Source organism: Salmo salar, chromosome ssa15 (genome assembly GCF_905237065.1).
Source record: "Salmo salar chromosome ssa15, Ssal_v3.1, whole genome shotgun sequence".
Classification (NCBI taxonomy): domain Eukaryota; kingdom Metazoa; phylum Chordata; class Actinopteri; order Salmoniformes; family Salmonidae; genus Salmo; species Salmo salar.
Window position 1 is genome coordinate 86,368,417 of NC_059456.1, and position 17,981 is coordinate 86,386,397.

The 17,981-nt window shown below is 43.2% G+C and overlaps 1 protein-coding gene across 10 annotated transcripts in view; it reads right to left on the reverse strand.

The window, feature by feature from the left end:
- Positions 1-17,981, reverse strand: part of LOC106572387 (rap1 GTPase-activating protein 1) — an 89,915-nt gene that overhangs the window by 51,498 nt on the left and 20,436 nt on the right. For 8 of the 10 annotated variants that reach the window (XM_014146483.2, XM_014146486.2, XM_045696217.1 and 5 more), the window contains exon 2: positions 12,495-12,530. In XM_014146483.2, coding sequence (XP_014001958.2) covers positions 12,495-12,530 — 36 coding nt within the window. Of the gene's footprint in view, positions 1-4,496; positions 4,722-12,494; positions 12,531-17,981 lie in introns of those variants that run through there. The other 2 variants (XM_014146482.2, XM_045696215.1) reach the window with 2 other exon arrangements.

Consider the following 17,981-nt stretch of genomic DNA (forward strand, 5'->3'; position numbering starts at 1 on the left):
TCTCTCTCTTGCGCTCTCTGCTGTGTCCACTGAGCTGTTGGGCCCACCCTGCAATGTATGGCAGTAATTCTGCTTATAGATTATGCATGTATGAACTACACACTGACACAACCAGCCCAAAGTGGGAGGTTTAAAAAATATTTTCTTAGTCGCCAAAGTACTGGAGCATGTCTTGAAAGCTACTCTAAACAGGAAGTAGAGTGTAAAATGTACTGGAATCATCTAACCTCAGCTCAGTGTCTGGCCTCTGTTGGCTTAAAACACAAATTCTCCTGTATCTAGCCTTCCCACAAAGGACATCCTATTGCTGTTTAACAATCCACACACATCACAGATGATTCATCCTTAAAGGACCTTAATGTGCAAAGCCAACTTATCTAACTTTGTTGTTCAACTATAAAAAAAAAAACATGAGATACCAGACCTGCTCACAGGGTTGGTTAACTCTTGAAGTTCCTTGGGTCTCCACCGAATTAGGTAAATCCGTCTTCAGTTTTAAATCTCCTCATTGTTGGAACCAACTGCAAAATACACTGCAATTGGACGCTCTGATGCCGCTTGGGCAATTACAAATATTGATTGGGGAACTATTTGCTGAGGAATGTGTCTGTTTCTCTTGATTGCTTGTTGTACTGTATTTTAGCTTACTTAATAACCTCATTTAGATTTGATTTGTCTATGAATTGGATGTGCAGGGCTCCCTTGTGAAAGAGACCCAGGTCTCAATGGTGACTCACTGTTTAAATAAAGGTAAAAATATCATATAGGAAGTGTGTACATGTTCAAAGATGTTAACACACAGGATAATAATATTAAAGGGGCAATCTGCAGTTGTTAAATACATTTTTTGACTTGTAAATTAATGATATGCACCCATTGATTCTTGAAGTTATATTCTTGAAGAATATAACTTATAAAATGCTTCATGAGCTTAGTTCAACTGTCGTACCCCATCATAACCCCAAATATACATTTGTTTTACTCCAAATAAAGGATATTTAAACAAACACTATATAGCCTCACAATTCAATACTTGGTTAAAACTATAATTTCTCCAGCCCCATCGCATAGCTTTTTGCTGAAACAGAGGCAGGGATACCTTTGTTATTGTTTCAACTGCTGATTGCCGCTTTAAGGGGAAAATAAGACTAAACTGCCCAAAAGGCTACCAAATGACTTCTTCTAATGTGACAAATTCAAACTCGATATCAAATGAGAAAAGAACAAAAGTTTTGTGTCAAGATTACCACACCTGGTGTCTTGACCTCAATGTTCGTTTAAGAAAATCCAACTGACATGTATTTACTCTTGAGGTGCTTAACTGTTGCACCCTGTATAACCACTGGGATTATTATTTGACCCTGCTGGTCATCTATGAACTTTTGAACATATTGAAGAACAATCTGGCCTTAATGACCATGAACTCTTATAATCTCCACCGGCACTGCAAGAAGAGGACTGGCCACCCCTCAGAGCCTGGTTCCTCTCTAGGTTTCTTACTAGGTCCTTGCCTTTCTAGGGAGCTTTTCTTAGCCACTGTGCTTCTACACCTGCGTTGCTTGCTGTTTGGAGTTTTAGGCTGGGTTTCTGTATAAGCACTTTGTGACATCAGCTGATGTAAAAAGGGCTTTATAAATCAATGTGATTGACTGTATTTGGACTGGTGTGTCTGTGAGAAGATAGAACCAGGGGGGTAGCCTGTTTCTCTCTTGCTATATTTAGTCAGACAGGACAGACAGCGGGCTGAAGGAGACACAGATAGAACATCTTGGCTGATTGGGTATGACAGTGTTCTCCCCCCTGTCCCCCGCTCTCTGCCAGCCAGACAACTCAGCTAGCTACATGCACAGAGGAGTGTGCACATGCAAGGTGACATCTTAATTCGAACCAGTTTGCCACAACAGGAGAATAATCCTGCAGCAACAGGAAATGTGAATTATTATGTGGATTATAATTCATGGAAATATTTGTAGTGGTTAATACATTTTTCGTAAGGAAAAAGGCCAAAATTGAAAAAGTGGAAGCCTTTTTAAACATCAAATACACAACACATTTTAAAAGTCTTGCACTGCAGGAAAGTTCTCCTGCAAGAGGGTGATCAAATTAGATTCCTACATCTGTAAGCCTGGGTTACATACTCAGTGACTGCTGGGCCTCTTCACTGGTCCTGGAGAGTACACAAATAGAGGAGCATGCACAATGACATCTCTAACATCAGTTTACCCTAAACAGAGGGAGGGTTCAGCAGTGGGTGTTCACAGAACATAATGACAAAATCAATTTCCTGAATGCAAATCTTTTAGACTTTCAAGCTTGAGGCTGAATCCATTGGGTAGGGTACACTTGGCCACTAGAGGGCATACAACCACAGGCAAAGTCACAGCATACACCACCCATACAACACCCTTTTCTAAACCACCGTGCCTGAAGTGTAATATTGTGAAATATGCCTCAACAAATTAGCGGTTTCTGCTCATTTAAGCATACTTTGAAACAGATCATTTGACAATGGGCATGACATTTTGTTCCCCTGTAAAACTGATTCCAAGAATCAATATCCTTCCTTGAGAGAGAGGTTGTGGTTGTGTAAACCTTGGGCCCTGCGGTCTGTATTTATAGTGAGTGTATCTGCAGGAGTAGCCTGCCTGTGTGAGGTCTCTCTGGGGGGAGCTTAGGCATGGATGGCCCTGGTTGAGGCTCAGGGTCCAGCACATGAGGAGTTAGTCTAACGGATGGAGTCACAGTGGAGAGGAAGTTGCACAATGTCAGGCTGACTGGCACATTAATCCCTAGCTCCATGGACGGAGGAGAGGAGTGTGGTCTAGGAGGGAGGGTGAGGGAGGTAGGGGGGAGAAGCCTCTTACACAACACCTCAGGCACTCCACTCTCCATCTTCCACCCTTCATCGTCCATATTCATCCCTTCATCCTCCATCTTCCTCCCTTCATCCTCCATCTTCCTCCCTTCATCCTCCATCTTCCTCCCTTCATCCTCCATCTTCCATCTTCTTCCCTCCATCCTCCATCTTCCTCCCCTATCTTCCTCCCTTCCTCCCCTATCTTCCTTCCTTCATCCCCTATCTTCCTTCCTTCATCCTCCATCTTCCATCTTTCTCCCTTCATCCTCCATCTTTCTCCCTTCATCCTCCATCTTCCTCCCTTCATTCTCTATCTTCCTCCCTTCATTCTCCATCTTCCATCTTCCTCCCCATCTTCCTCCCTTCATCCTCCATCTTCATCCCTTATCTTCCTCCATCTTCATCCCTTCATTTTCCTCCATTCATTCTCCCTTCATCCTCTATCTTCCTCCCCTATCTTCATCCTCTATCTTCTTCCCTTCATCCTCTATCATCCTCCATCTTCCTCCCTTCATCCTCTATCTTCCTCCCTTCATTCTCTATCTTCCATCTTTCTCCCCTGTCAGCTTACCAACCAACATGGGATTCCAACCAATTACTGCTAACCCTTTCAGAGGCTTTCAGAGAGACAGCCACAGGTTAAAGGGGGTCCAGCTGTTTCTGTGACACAAGTGCTCACACTAAGACCTTATCTGACAACAAGTAAATATGTGGATGACCATGATAATATCTTGTGAGTTATTCACAGGTGTTTCCCAGAGGATTATTTAAATCCAGCAGTAGTAGCAGGAATGATAAAGGGAGATGAAAGCATGTACAGTAGATCGTTCACAGACTGGCTCTGTCCTTTATCTAACTTCTCATTCCCTTCAGGGTGTTTGCAATCACTCTACTCTACATACACTTTCACATTGCAGAGGGATATAGGAAGAAAATAGACACAGCTAAGTGAAACCAACCTCACTTTGTCCATAACAGATCTAAACATTTTGGTTGCACTTCATAGTGATATAGATTGACCTGAGCCCTTATAAGCCTTGAGCCGTCCCATGCAGTATATGACATGACATTGAGCAAACACAGAGGGCTGAATCCTGGTTCCACAGTAAATGCTAATGAGCCCATACAGCATGAGGGGAGCTAATCACTCTCAAACTGTCTTTACTGCACAGCTCAGTATTCATGCTAATGTCTCAGGTAGGTCCAGGCACTAACCTAAATAACTCAAAGGGAAGACAGATAGGGTGAAACAGACTGGTCACAGAGGAGATTGCAAATCAACAAAAGTGCCATTTATCCCAAATGTCTGTTGTAGGAAGTAAGCCATCTACCTGAGAAATAAAAACTGGCACCATTATGAAGAAGTAGAGAAAATCACGCTAGCATTTTAGCAGCATCTGCTTCTAATCAAATTCCAATTTGCTGATATGGTTTGCCATTGGCCAATCAAAGGTCTGAACACAAGGTTATCTGCACTTGGTGAATTATAATCTGGCGTCTTCAGGCTTATCCCAAGTGAAGTGGGTCAACAAATACCCTTATCAATATGTGATTATGCACAGCAAATGCCCTTGCTATTTCTACATGCAAAAACAATGGAAGAATTCCTTTCTATCGCACAAACAAAAGGTAAACTCACCAGAATTTTTTGGGCCTTCCAATTCGGAAAGGTGAGCAAGGCATGTTGGTGTCTTGTGCTTTTATTGTCCTTGTTTAGAGGGTAATAGAGCACTAGGCTTCTCTATAATACCTTGTACTGTGTGTTGTTTCAGCAGGCTGGCTTCCTGCAACAAGACCTCTATGTGGGCCTACAAAACAAACAGAACTTTCTGGAAGCCCTCTGTCCAAGCCTGAAATGTAAATGCAGCCAGACGATCCCCTTGGCTTTGTTAGCAATTCGTTTTTTTTCCACATTGGAGAGACGTTGAGAAAGGACTTTGAGGATAGCTGATACCAGGTACAGCATGTGTCATTCAACTTTCAACTCCGCTCCGCCCAGTTGGCCATGCTTTTTTGTTCCAAGGGTTGATCCGGACTACCAAGGAATTCTTCAGCCCAGAGAAAGAGGTTGCGCAGACCAACGCAAGGCTACTATTGCCCACTAAATTACATTCAGCTAATAAGTATTAAAACAGACATTTTAAAAAACACTGTATTCCCGAACTGTCTGACTCCATCCTTGTATTACGTGCTCTCCAGTGTCAGGAAGTGCCGGTCCCACTCCCACTCCTCCTGTGTTCCAGGTAGTGTTGAGTAATGCAGGCCTGGCTCAACCCGACAGAGAATGGAGGGTCCTGAGGGCGTACTCTCACAGGGACAAGGCAGAGAGGCACTATCCTGGTGCAGTCACCCAGAGAGAGAGGGATGGAGGTCGGGCTGACATCCAGGACATCCAGTGCTACCCTTCAACCTTCAGGACAGCCAGGGAGAGGTGTGCTCCATCTGCTCCTGTCTGTGTGTCTGCAGTGCCGGTGCCAGGTCCACTCCGCATCAGAACAGAGCCTCAGCCTCACCTTGCCTGCGCATCAGCACCACCCTATCCTGCCAACACTGCAGAACAGTTAGGCAGTGCCTGCCTGCAGTTACTGTGGCAACGGGACCTGGGAGGGGGACTGCAGGCAGGGAGAGCGATTGGGCGGGACAGTGTCCCATGCTCGTCATCTCTCTCAGTGGCTCATTTATCTTGCTTACTCTGTTGCCTCTTAAGTGAAACTGTTCAAGTTCGTATCATATTACCAGTGTCTCACTAGTGTCTCACAAACTGAATGCCCTGTAGAGAGCCAAAAGCCTTACTTTTCATTCACCTGAATGTACACTACATGACCAAAAGTATGTGGACACCTGCTCGTCGAACATCTCATTCCAAAATCATGGGCATTAATTAGGAGTTGGTCCCCCCTTTGCTGCTATAACAGCCTCCTGTCTACTGGGAAAGCTTTCCACTAGATGTTGGAATATTGCTGCAGGGACTTGCTTCCATTTAGCACAAGAGCATGAGTGAGATTGGGCGATTAGGCCTGGCTCGCAGTCGGCATTCCAATTCATCCCAAAGATGTTCGATGGGGTTGTGGTCAGGGCTCTGTGCCGGCCAGTCAAGTTCTTCCACACCGATCTCGACAAACAATTTCTTTATGGACCGCGCTTTATGCAAGGGGGCATTGTCATGCTGAAACAGGGAAGGGCCTTCTCTAAACTGTTGCCACAAAGTTGGAAGCACAGAATCGTCTAGAATGTCATTATCTGATGTAGCGTTAATATTTCCCTTCATTGGAACTAAGGGGCCAAACTCGAACCATGAAAAACAGCCCCAGACCATTATACCTCCTCCACCAAACTTTACAGTTGGCACTATGCATCGGGTAGGCAGCGTTCTCCTGGCATCCGCCAAACCCTGGCATCCGCCAAATCCATCGGACTCCCAGATGATGATGCGTGATTCATCACTCCAGAGAACGCGTTTCCACTGCTCGAGAGTCCAATGGCGGCGAGCTTTACACCACTCTAGCTGACGCTTGGCATTGCGCATGGTGATCTTAGGCTTGTGTGTGGCTGCTTGGTTATGGAAACCAGTTTCATGAAGCTTCCGACGAACAGTTATTGTGCCGATGTTGCTTCCAGAGGCAGTTTGGAACTCGGTAGTGAGTGTTGCAACTGAGGACAGGCGATTTTTACGCGCTGCGCTTCAGCACTCGGCGGTCCTATTCTGTGAGTTTGTGTGGCCTACCACTCCACAGCTGAGCCGTTGTTGCTCCTAGATGATTCCACTTCACAATAACAGCACTTACAGTTAACCGGGGCAGCTCTAGCAGAGCAGAAATTTGACGAACTGACTTCTTGGAAAGGTGGCATCCTATGATGGTGCCATGTTGAAAGTCACTGAGCTCTTCAGTAAGGCCATTTTACTGCTAATGTTTGTGTATGGAGATTACATGTCTGTGTGCTCCATTTTATATACCTGTCAGCAATGGGTGTGGCTAAAATAGCCTAATCCACTAATTTGAAGGGGTGTCAATATACTTTGTATATATAGTGTATCTCTCAAATATACTGCAACTTGTGGACAATGTGGTCCTCTGTAGCTCAGTTGGTAGAGCATGGCACTTGCAATGCCAGGATAGTGGGTTTGATTCCTGGGACCACCCATACGTAAAAATGTATACATGCATGCCTGTAAGTCGCTTTGAAGAAAAGCGTCTCTTAAATGGCATTCAGTGAATTTGGAAAAACTATTCCAGACCCCTTGACTTTTTCCACATTTTGTTACATTACTTTTTCCACATTTTGTTACATTACAGCCCCCCCCCCATAAATCATCAATCTATACACAATACCCTATAACGACAAAACAAAAACAGGTTTTTAGAAATGCTGGCAAATGTAAAAAAAAAAAAAAATATGAAATTGATATTTACATAAGTATTCAGACCCTTGACTCATTACTTTGTTGAAGCACATTTGGCTGCGATTATAGCCTTCAGTCTTCTTGGGTAAGACGCTGAAAGCTTGGCACTTTCTCCCATTCTTCAAATCAAATAAAATGTTAATAGTCACATGCGCCGAATACAACAGTGCAGACCTTAGAGTGAAATGCTTACTTACAAGCCCCCAACCAACAATGCAGTTAAAAAAAAAAATACGGATAAGAATAAGAAATAATAGTAACAAGTAATTAAAGAGCAGCAGTGAAATAACAATAGTGAGACTATATACAGGGGGGCACCGGTACAGAGTAAATGTGCGGGGGCACCATTTAGTTGAGGTAATATGTAAACTCAGCAAAAAAAAGAAATGTCTTCTCACTGTCAACTGCGTTTATTTTCAGCAAACCTAACGTGTAAATATTTGTATGAACATAACAAGATTCAACAACAGACATAAACTGAACAAGTTCCACAGACATGTGACTAACAGAAATGGAATACTGTGGGGGGGGGGTCAAAATCAAAAGTAACAGTCAGTATCTGGTGTGGCCACCAGCTGCATTAAGTAGTGCATCTCCTCCTCATGGACTGCATCAGATTTGCCAATTCTTGCTGTGAGATGTTACCCCACTCTTCCACCAAGGCATCTGCAAGTTCTCTGACATTTCTGGGGGGAATGGCCCTAGCCCTTACCGTCTGATCCAACAGGTCCCAGATGTGCTCAATGGGATTGAGATCCGGGCCATTCGCTGGCCATGGCAGAACACTGACATTCCTGTCTTGCAGGAAATCACTCACAGAACGAGCAGTATGGCTGGTGGCATTGTCATGCTGGAGGGTCATGTCAGGATGAGCCTGCAGGAAGGGTACCACATGAGGGAGGAGGATGTCTTCCCTGTAACGCACAGCTTTGAAATTGCCTGCAATGACAAAAAGCTCAGTCCGATGATGCTGTGACACACCGCCCCAGACCATGACGGACCCTCCACCTCCAAATCGATCCCGCTCCAGAGTACAGGCCTCGGTGTAACGCTCATTCCTTCGCCGATAAACGCAATTCCGACCATCACTCCTGGTGAGACAAAACCGCGACTCGTCAGTGAAGAGCACTTTTTGCCAGTCCTGTCTGGTCCAGCATTGGTGGGTTTGTGCCCATAGGCGACGATGTTGCTGGTGATGTCTGGTGAGGACCTGCCTTACAACAGGCCTACAAGCCCTCAGTCCAGCCTCTCTCAGCCTATTGCGGACAGTCTGAGCACTGATGAAGGGATTGCGCGTTCCTGGTGTAACTCGGGCAGTTGTTGCTGCCATCCTGTACCTGTCCCACAGGTGTGATGTTCGGACGTACCAATCCTGTGCAGGTGTTGTTACAAGTGGTCTGCCACTGCGAGGACGATCAGCTGTCCGTCCTGTCTCCCTGTAGCGCTGTCTTAGGCGTCTCACAGTACTGACATTGCAATTTATTGCCCTGGCCACATCTGCAGTCCTCATGCCTCCTTGCAGCATGCCTAGGGCACATTCACGCAGATGAGCAGGGACCCTGGGCATCTTTCTTTTGGTGTTTTTCAGAGTCAGTAGAAAGGCCTCTTTAGTGTCCTAAGTTTTCTTAACTGTGACCTTAATTGCCTACCGTCTGTAAGTTGTCAGTGTCTTAACGACCGTTCCACAGGTGCATGTTCATTTATTTTTCATGGTTCATTGATCATGCATGGGAAACAGTATTTAAACCATTTACAATGAAGATCTGTGAAGTTACTTGGATTTTTATGAATTATCTTTGAAAGACAGGGTCCTGAAAAAGGGACGTTTCTTTTTTTGCTGAGTTTACATGTAGGTGGAGATATTAAAGTGACTATGCATAGATGATAACAACAGAAAGTAGCAACGGTGTTAAAGAGGGGGGGGGGGGGCAATGCAAATAGTCTGGGTATCCATTTGATTAGGTGTTCAGGAGTCTTATGGCTTGGGGATAGAAGCTGTTTACAAGCCTCTTGGACCTAGACTTGGCTCTCCGGTACCGCATGCCGTGCGGTAGGAGAGAGAACAGTCTTTGGTGGCTGGAGGGTGGCTGGAGTCTTGGACAATTTTTAGGATCTTTCTCTGACACTGCCTGGTATAGAGGTCCTTAATGGCAGGAAGCTTGGCCCCAGTGATGTACTGCGCTGTTCGCACTACCCTCTGTAGTGCCTTGCGGTTGGAGGCCGAGCAGTTGCCATACCAGGCAGTGATGCAACCAGTCAGGATGCTCTCGATGGTGCAGCTGTAGAACCTTTTAAGGGTCCCATGACCCATGCCAAATCTTTTCAGTCTCCTGAGGGGGAATAGGTTTTGTTGTGCCCTCTTCACGACTGTCTTGGTGTGCTTGGATGTTGGTGATGTGGACACCAAGGAACTTGAAGCTCTCAACCTGCTCCTCTGAAGCCCCGTCGATGAGATTGGGGGTGTGCTCGGTCCTCTTTTTCATGTAGTTCACAATCATCTCCTTCTTCTCTGCAGATCCTCTCAAGCTCTATCAGATTGGATGGGGAGCGTCGCTGCACAGCTATTTTCAGGTCTCTCCAGAGATGTTTGATTGGGTTCAAATCCTTGCTCTGCTTGGGCTATTCAAGGACATTAAGAGACTTGTTTCGAAAGCCACTCCTGAGTTGTTTTGGCTGTGTGCTTAGGGTCATTGTCCTGTTAGAAGGTGAATCTTCGCCCCAGTCTCAGGTCCTGAGCGCTCTGGAGCAAGTTTTCATCAACGATCTCTCTGTACTTTGATCCATTCCTTCTTCCCCTCGATCCTGACTAGTCTCCCAGTCCCTGCCACTGAAAAACATCCCCACAGCATGATGCTGCCAGCACCATGCTTCGCCGTAGGGGTGGTGCCAGGTTTCGTCCAGATGTGACGCTTGGCATTCAGGCCAAAGAGTTCAATCTTGGTTTCATCAGACCAGAGAATCTTGTTTCTCATGGTCAGAGTCCTTTAGGTGCCATTTGGCAAACTCCAAGAGGGCTATCCTGTGCCTTTTCCTGAGTAGCGGCTTCCGTCTGGCCAAACTTCTTCCATTTAAAAATGATGGAGGCCACTGTGTTCTTGGGCACCTTCAATGCTGCAGAAATGTTTTGGTACCCTTACCCAGATCTGTGCCTTGACACAATCTTGTCTCGGAGCTCTACGGACAATTCCTTCAACCTCATGGCTTGGTTTTTGTTCTGACATGCACTGTCAACTGTGGGACCTTATATACAGTGACTTGCAAAAGTCTTCACCCCCCTTGGCATTTTTTCTAATTTGTTGCCTTACAACCTGGAATTAAAATTGATTTTTGGGGGTTTGTATCATTTGATTTACACAACATGCCTACCATTTTGAAGATGCAAAATATTCTTTATAAGAAAAAAAAAAAACTGAAAACTTGAGTGAGAGCCACCTTTTGCAGCAATTACAGCTGCAAGTCTCTTTGGGTATGTCTCTATAAGCTTGGCACATCTAGCCACTGGGATTTTTGCCCATTCTTCAAGGCAAAACTGCTCCAGCTCCTTCAAGTTGGATGGGTTCTGCTGGTGTACAGCAATCTTTAAGTCATACCACATATTCTCAATTAGATTGACGTTTGGGCTTTGACTAGGCCATTCCAAGACATTTAAATGTTTCCCCTTAAACCACTCAAGTGTTGCTTTAGCAGTATGCTTAGGGTCATTGTCCTGCTGGAAGGTGAACCTCTGTCCCAGTCTCAAATCTCTGGAAGACAAACAGGTTTTCCTCAAGAATTTCCCTGTATTTAGCACCATCCATCATTCCTTCAATTCTGACCAGTTTCCCAGTCCCTGCCGATGGAATAACATCCCCACAGCATGATGCTGCCACCACCATGCTTCACTGTGGGGATAGTGTTCTCGGGGTGATAAGAGGTGTTGGGTTTGCGCCAGATATAGGGTTTACGTTGATGGCCAAAAAGCTCAATTTTAGTCTTATCTGACCATAGTACCTTTTTCCATATGTTTGGAGAGTCTCCCACATGCCTTTTGGCGAACAGCAAACGTGTTTGCTTATTTTTTTCTTTAAGCAATTACTTTTTTCTGGCCACTCTTCCATAAAGCCCAGCTCTGTGGAGTGAACGGCTTAAAGTGGTCCTATGGACAGATACTCCAATCTCCGCTGTGTAGCTTTGCAGCTCCTTCCGGGTTATCTTTGGTCTCTTTATTGCCTCTCTGATTAATGCCTTCCTTGCCTGGTCTGTGAGTTTTGGTGGGCGGCCCTCTCTTGGCAGGTTTGTTGTGGTGCCATATTCTTTCCCTTTTTAAAATAATGGATTTAATGGTGCTCCGTGGGATGTTCAAAGATTCTGATATTTTTTTATAACCCAACCCTGCTCTGTACTTCTTCACAACTTTGTCCCTGACCTGTTTGGAGAGCTACTTGGTCTTCATGGTGCCGCTTGCTTGGTGGTGCCCCTTTCTTAAAGGTGTTTCAGACTCTGGGGCCTTTCAGAACAGGTGTATATATACTGAGATAATGTGACAGATCATGTGAAACTTACATTGCACACAGGTGAACATTATTTAATGAATGTTGTGATTTCTGAAGGTAATTGGTTGCACCAGATCTTATTTAGGGGCTTCATAGCAAAGGGGGTGAATACATATGCACGCACCACTTTTTTTGTTTTTTTGTTTTTTGTTTTTTTGAAACAAGTTCTTTTTTTCATTTCACTTCACCAATTTGGACTATTTTGCGTATGTCCATTACATGAAATACAAATAAAAATCAATTTAAATTACAGGTTGTAATGCAACCAAATAGGACAAACGCAGACGGGGATGAATACTTTTGCAAGGCACTGTAGACAGGTGTGAGCCTTTCCAAATCATGTCCAATCAATTGAATTTACTACAGGTGGACTTCAATCAAGTTGTAGAAACATCTCCAGGATGATCAATGGAAACAGGATGGATCTGAGCTCAATTTCGAGTCTCATAGCAAAGGGTGTGAATGGTTATATAAATACGGTATTTCTGTATTTTTTTAAAACCTGTTTTCATTTTGCCATTATGGGGTATTGTGTGTAGATTGATGAGGAATACAATAAAAAAAAATATAGAATATGGCTGTAACGTAACAAAATGTGGAAAAAGGGAAGGGGTCTGAATACTTTCTGAATGCACTGTACATTCGATTAGAACGTATTGTAGCTGATTCTACATGACACAGAATCAGAAGATGAGCAACTCACCATATGCTTCTGGCCCTGGAGAAGGTCTTGTCCACTCTGAAAAGAACAAAACAGAGGTGAGAGTTAGTCTGGCTGCTGTCCCTTATTATCCATTCACTGTTGTTCTGTGGAATTGCTGGATTTGGCCAGATTACACTACAAAAACAATAGATTTGTGTTTAAGGTATTGTGCTCGTTAAAAAGCCAGCTTCATACAGCTATTCTAGAAATGATCTGGCTCGAAGGACCAGTGCTAGAACAGCTGTCTAAAGGAGCTGGCCTTTTTAACAATACTTCTCACAATCCAGCCGTCTCAATCTACTATAATCAACCATTGTAATACAGGGGGTAACCCAAGAGACGGGTGCACTGTCAACAACATGAATATTTCATGTTTGTTTGTTTTCTAACAAAGAGAGACAGTGCAGTACACATAGAAATAGAATGAATAGAATGGACTTGGAAGCTCTAACCCTGGTCATTTGAAATGTAAACTAATGGTACTCTCACAATGGCTGCCCGGTATTGTGATGCAATAATTTCCATGGTAATGTAGAATGTTCATTCAAATGATGCCAACTGACAAGGCTCATGCAATGGAATATATTTTTTGTAATGTCAGTTGAGTTGGCTCAAGACATCACAGCACAAATTGAAAGGTACAAATCTGGGACCAGCGCCGTTGCTAGCTACCAGGGACGTTGCTAGCTACCATGGCTGGTCCCATTGTTGCAAAGAGTTATGGGATATTTAGAATCCTTTGTCATCTTCAACCTAGGCAAGGGTGCACCCAAAATGGCTAACATGTCCACCCATTATGCCATCATTGACTTGAATGGAGACGCCCTTTCTATTTCTATGGCAGTACCTAAACACTATAGTACAGAAAATGGGTTGGGGAGTAGCAGTTACTCTAAATAGTTTCCTGACCACAAAATCAACTTGATCCATATTGATTGCGTGGCGCACCTGTCTTTCGGACAAGGTATGTATGTATGTATGTAAGAAAGGATTTTATTTTATTTTATTTAACCTTTATTTAACTAGGCAAGTCAGATAAGAACAACATCTTATTTACAATGACGGCCTACCAAAAGGCGTCCTGTGGGGACGTGGGCTGGGATTAAAAATATAGATATGTAGGGCAAAACGCACCACAACACTACATAAAGAGAGACCTAAGACAACAACATTGCATAGCAGCAACACATGACAACACATTATGGAAGCAGCACAACATGGTAGCAGCACAAAACATGGTACAAACATTATTGGGCACAGACAACAGCGCAAAGGGCAAGAAGATAGAGACAACAATACATCATGCAAAGCAGCCATAACTGTCAGTAAGAGTGTCCATGATTGAGTCTTTGAATGAAGAGATGGAGATAAAAAGATCAGGACTTCCTAAAGACTTCCTATCCTTCAGGTGACTATTTGAGACCAAAGGGGTTCAAATGGCTTTATTCTTATGATCAAATGATCCACCGTGGATGTGAATGAAATAAACTGCCAGCCTGCTATTTTCAGTTTATGCCAGTAGATGGTACTATGTGACTTGGTACACAAACCAATTTCTGACATGAAATATTTGGGGGAATTTGGCCCATGACCTTTAATGATTGTTGGGAACTAGGGAGTGGGATGTTTAGCATGTCTAAAAAACCTTCTGCAGATGTCTCCTCTCCTGTGCATCTGATCTCACATTAAAGTTTACCCCCTGCTAGGCTGACAGTACATGATCAGATGTCCAAGGCTCTAGTCAAACGCAGTGCACTATGTAGGGAATAGGGTGCTATTTGGGACACACACTAGCTCAACACCCAGTTCACCAGAGGCCCTGAAATCCCCCACAGGTTGGCCTCTGACCAGGGTCCACCCCAGTCTTCTAGTGGAGTTGCAGGAATCCAGGCCTCTTACTCATCTTTCCAGGGACCTCTGTCTATTTCTCACCAGGATTAGTCTGCATTTTCTATGGAATCACAAGCCAACTTACATCCTAGGAACCCCAGTGCTGTTACTGGAAATAGAGCCATCAGTGTGAAAACAACTGATGGGTGACCCCTCTCTGCATGACAAGATAGGCATATTTGTAATTTGAGTTAGAATAGCTTGTAATACAAACAGCAAGCAAGCAAAAACAAACAAGTCAATCACTGTCATTCTCAGCCACTTTCACCTCAAACCTTCAACCTTGTCTATGTATAGGATGAATCTTTCACCTCAAATCTTCAACCTTGTCTATGTATAGGATGAATCTTTCACCTCAAACCTTCAACCTTGTCTATGTATAGGATGAATCTTTCACCTCAAACCTTCAACCTTGTCTATGTATAGGATGAATCTTTCACCTCAAACCTTCAACCTTGTCTATGTATAGGATGAATCTTTCACCTCAAACCTTCAACCTTGTCTATGTATAGGATGAATCTTTCAGAGAAACCCACCCAAGTACTTTAGTAGACATGGTTGATAGAAATAACGTCATGGAATAGTTTACAGCAGTACTATTTCACTGATATTTTGTTAATTTTGAAGGAAAGTCCCATGTGGTTTCTTTACAGAACCAAGAAAACTCTTAAAGCAACTTCCTCTTTCTCAGAAAATAGAGCCTCACTGAGGGGAAACAATGATTCAGAGGGGTAATGACTGTTAAACATTTTTTTTTTTTTTAAATGCATGAAATGAAAATGAAATGTATGTATTCACTACTGTAAGTCGCTCTGGATAAGAGTGTCTGCTAAATGACTAAAATGTAAATGTAAAATGTAATTGTACTTTCACAAATCACTGTCCTCCTCGTTCTTAAAGAAGGACTATTGTCATGTTGTTACAATAGTCCTGAGGGTGCTGTATGCCTGACACACATACTGTAGATAAAAACATTGTACAGTATAGAAAATAAATTATATTACATTTCTTGGGAGGAGTCTGCATTAACTTAATCTGGATCTTATTGTAAGAAGGGTAGTGCAGGCTTCCTTAGCATCACAAGCATAATATTTTCTAATCTTCACATTGTGGGTCTCACCCATTCTCAGGTTGCCTGGAATTCCCATAAAATGAAATCGGCTAGATTATTGGCCAGTGGCTCCAACCTAAAATACCTGCTGGGAATATGTTCTATCCTGTTCTGTTCTTGACGATGAAAGGGGTTGGTCAACATTATAATGTGATATGCCACCCACATTCAGACCGAACACGGGTTGCAAGCTAGTGCAAAAAGAAGCTTTGTATCACTTCAAAACAAGATTGTGGCATCACTGTGAACACTAAGCTACAGTACACACTAAGCTACACTAAGCTGCAGTACACACTAAGCTACACTAAGCCACAGTACACACTAAGCTACAGTACACAATAAGCTACAGTACACACTAATCTACACTAAGCTACAGTACACACTAATCTACACTAAGCTACAGTACACATTAAGCTACAGTTCACACTAAGCTACAGTACACACTAAGCTGCAGTACACACTAAGCTACACTAAGCTACAGTACCCACTAATCTACACTAATCTACAGTACACACTAAGCTACAGTACACACTAAGCGACACTAAGCTACAGTACACACTAAGCTACAGTACACACTAAGCGACACTAAGCTACAGTACACACTAAGCTACAGTACACACTAAGCTACATTACACACTAAGCGACACTAAGCTACAGTACACACTAAGCTGCAGTACACACTAAGCTACACTAAGCTACAGTACCCACTAATCTACACTAATCTACAGTACACAATAAGCTACAGTACACACTAATCTACACTAAGCTACAGTACACACTAATCTACACTAAGCTACAGTACACACTAAGCTACAGTACACACTAAGCTACACTAAGCTACAGTACACACTAATCTACACTAAGCTACAGTACACACTAAGCTACAGTACACACTAAGCGACACTAAGCTACAGTACACACTAAGCTACAGTACACACTAAGCTACATTACACACTAAGCGACACTAAGCTACAGTACACACTAAGCTGCAGTACACACTAAGCTACACTAAGCTACAGTACCCACTAATCTACACTAATCTACAGTACACAATAAGCTACAGTACACACTAATCTACACTAAGCTACAGTACACACTAATCTACACTAAGCTACAGTACACACTAAGCTACAGTACACACTAAGCTACACTAAGCTACAGTACACACTAATCTACACTAAGCTACAGTACACACTAAGCTACAGTACACACTAAGCTACAGTACACACTAAGCGACACTAAGCTACAGTACACACTAAGCTACAGTACACACTAAGCGACACTAAGCTACAGTACACACTAAGCTACAGTACACACTAAGCTACAGTACACACTAAGCTACAGTACACTAAGCTACACTAAGCTGCAGTACACATTAAGCTACATTACACACTAAGCTACATTACACACTAAGCTACAGTACACACTAAGCTACACTAAGCTACAGTACACAATAAGCTACAGTACACAATAATCTACACTAAGCTACAGTACACACTAATCTACACTAAGCTACAGTACACACTAAGCTACAGTACACACTAAGCTACACTAAGCTACAGTACACACAAATCTACACTAAGCTACAGTACACACTAAGCTACAGTACACACTAAGCTACACTAAGCTACAGTACACACTAAGCTACACTAAGCTATAGTACACACTAAGCTACACTAAGCGACACTAAGCTACAGTACACACTAAGCGAGACTAAGCTGCAGTACACAATAAGCTACACTAAGCTACAGTACACACTAAGCTACATTACACACTAAGCTACAGTACACTAAGCTACACTAAGCTGCAGTACACACTAAGCTACAGTACACACTAAGTTACAGTACACACTAAGCTACACAAAGCTACAGTATACACTAAGCTACAGTACACACTAAGCTACACAAAGCTACAGTGCACACTAAGCTACAGTACACACTAAGCTACACAAAGCTACAGTATACACTAAGCTACAGTACACACTAAGCTACACAAAGCTACAGTATACACTAAGCTACAGTACACACTAAGCTACACAAAGCTACAGTACACACTAAGCTACACTAAGCTACAGTACACACTAAGCTACAGTACACACTAAGCTACACTAAGCTACAGTACACACTAATCTACACTAAGCTACAGTACACACTAAGCTACAGTACACACTAAGCTACAGTACACACTAAGCGACACTAAGCTACAGTACACACTAAGCTACAGTACACACTAAGCGACACTAAGCTACAGTACACACTAAGCTACAGTACACACTAAGCTACATTACACACTAAGCTACAGTACACTAAGCTACACTAAGCTGCAGTACACATTAAGCTACATTACACACTAAGCTACATTACACACTAAGCTACAGTACACACTAAGCTACACTAAGCTACAGTACACAATAAGCTACAGTACACAATAATCTACACTAAGCTACAGTACACACTAATCTACACTAAGCTACAGTACACACTAAG